At 53.2% G+C, this 2026-nt stretch overlaps 1 protein-coding gene across 1 annotated transcript; it reads right to left on the bottom strand.

The window, feature by feature from the left end:
* Nucleotides 1–2: 2 nt before the first annotated feature.
* T310_2178 (MFS sugar transporter) lies at nt 3–1670 on the bottom strand (the record flags this gene model as incomplete). Its single annotated transcript, XM_013474985.1, has 6 exons — nt 3–519; nt 571–678; nt 733–1024; nt 1129–1135; nt 1191–1316; nt 1398–1670. Coding segments are annotated over 6 exons (1323 nt in total), but the record flags the coding sequence as incomplete, so codon positions are not given.
* Between the last annotated feature and the right edge of the window lie 356 nt (nt 1671–2026).

Raw genomic sequence — 2026 nt, 5'->3', positions numbered from 1 at the left:
AGGTTAGGTACGGGGAGGGTGCCTACCTCCGGGTAGAAGAAATAAATCACCGGCATAAAGGCAACGTTCAGCACAGCAAAGATGATGTACGTCCTCCACCCGATGTTCGAGATCGCCGGCGGCGTGATCTCCGCCACGAGGAAGGTGAAGATCCATGTCGCCGACGTCGCCAGCGCAGCCGACTGGGATCGCGTCATCAGCGGCGCGTACTCGGCCGCCAGCAGCCAGGGACCAGGGATCCAGCCGACGCCGAACCAGAAGTCGTACCAGAAGAGGGCCACTGTTGCGACGACGCCGGGGGTGAAGGCTACGACGGATGTCGTCCCCGCCAGCACGCACATGCCGATCGCCATGCCAACGAGACCGATCAGCAGAAGAGGCCGTCTCCCGGTCCGGTCGATGATGAAGATCGGGATCAGCGTGGTCAGGTAGTAGAACAGGCTCAAGAAGCCGGACATGAGGCTGGACAAGCGTTGAGAGAAGCCGACGCTCTTGATGAAGATGTATGGCGCATAGTACCTGGCTGGTCAGATAACAGATCTATACTGGTCAGGCGGGAGCGTATAATACGTTATTAGATTGATGCCTGTGAGCTGCTGCATGATCATGACCGCCACGCCCAGCGTGGTCCGGTAGAAGACGCGCTGTTCGCCGTTGGTGAAGACCATCCGGATTGGGCTGAAACACCACAGTTAAATATAAGAAATGCAGAGAGGATGTGGACTGGCATACTGTTTCCCACCCAAATGTTCCTGCGCAAGTCTCTCCTGCGAAATGGCCGTCACGATCTCGAGACGCTCCTTTTCAACGACAGTCATGTCTTCGCCATGGTGGATGCGTTTCAGTACTTCGACTGCTTCCTCGGCGCGGTCGCGTGAGAGGAACCATCGAGGTGTCTCTGGGAGGACTGAAATCAAGGAAATCGTCCACAGGGCGAAGAAAACCTGCAGCGCGATAGGGAAGCGCCATTGCGCGCCGTTCTGGACGAAGCTGAAGCCGTAGTCGACCCAGTATGCGACAGCGACTGCACAAATTCAGTCAGTTGTCCTGAATGGAGATTGATGTTTCTACGTATTTCTTGCAGGTTTCTTCCTTCTTTTTTTCTTTCCATGGATCGACACGACATACCTCCACCCTAATTTCGTCAGCAATGGTATACTATCAGCAGTAGAGTCAGACGAAACACCTACCACATTGGTCGAAATCTCTGTGGTGATGAACCTCCCCCGCGATTTATGCGACACCAGCTCTGCATGCCATACGGGGATTGACGAGGTGATGACGCCGTTGCCTGCGCCGGTGACGATTCGTCCGATCTGGCAAGATTTGCAGTGAGAAATGCCGACCTGTCGAGAAGGAGGATTCTACTTGACATTTCGGGGTTGGTCGTCTCTTACCATCAGCTGCGCCAACTCATACGACGAGCACTGAATCACTGTCCCCAGTGTGAGGATGGTTGCGCCCAAGATGATGGTCCGTTTCCGCCCGAGGGATTCGCCGATGAATACCGTCAGCAGCGCGCCCGCCCAGCAGCCGATGTTGTAGATGGCGACGACGAACCCCTGCAGGGTGGCGTTGCCGTTGCCGGTAGTTGTATTGATCGTGGGGAATTGCTTGGTGAAGGCGGAGCCAGTGATGATGCCGCCCATCACGCCTTGCTCTGTAGCCATACCGTGCTCAGCAGAGATGCATGATATGAGAAAAACGAGCAAGAGTATAAGGTTGTCTACCATATCCAAACAGCACGAATGCCACTGAACAGGTCAGGCTGACTAGTCGCGAAAGTGCCTTGCCCGTGATGCGGGCTGAGCCGGTCATGAAGTTCTGCATGGCAGTATTAAAGAAGGCAAACACCTTTAAAAAGATTAATATCGCCTTGTTAGAAAAAAAAATAAGAAAATAAAAAAAGACGTTACAGTATGTCGAAGAATAATTCTATCAGCAGTCAATTGGCCTAGGGCTGTATCATCTAACCAGCTTCCATGGATAAGCAATGGTAAATATGTACTTTCATACTTAGTACAGT

Source organism: Rasamsonia emersonii (assembly GCF_000968595.1).
Source record: "Rasamsonia emersonii CBS 393.64 chromosome Unknown ctg1118621760016, whole genome shotgun sequence".
NCBI classification, from domain to species: Eukaryota; Fungi; Ascomycota; class Eurotiomycetes; order Eurotiales; family Trichocomaceae; genus Rasamsonia; species Rasamsonia emersonii.
The sequence above is the reverse complement of the archived record's forward strand: the minus strand, read 5'-3'. Positions and strand labels throughout refer to the sequence as shown.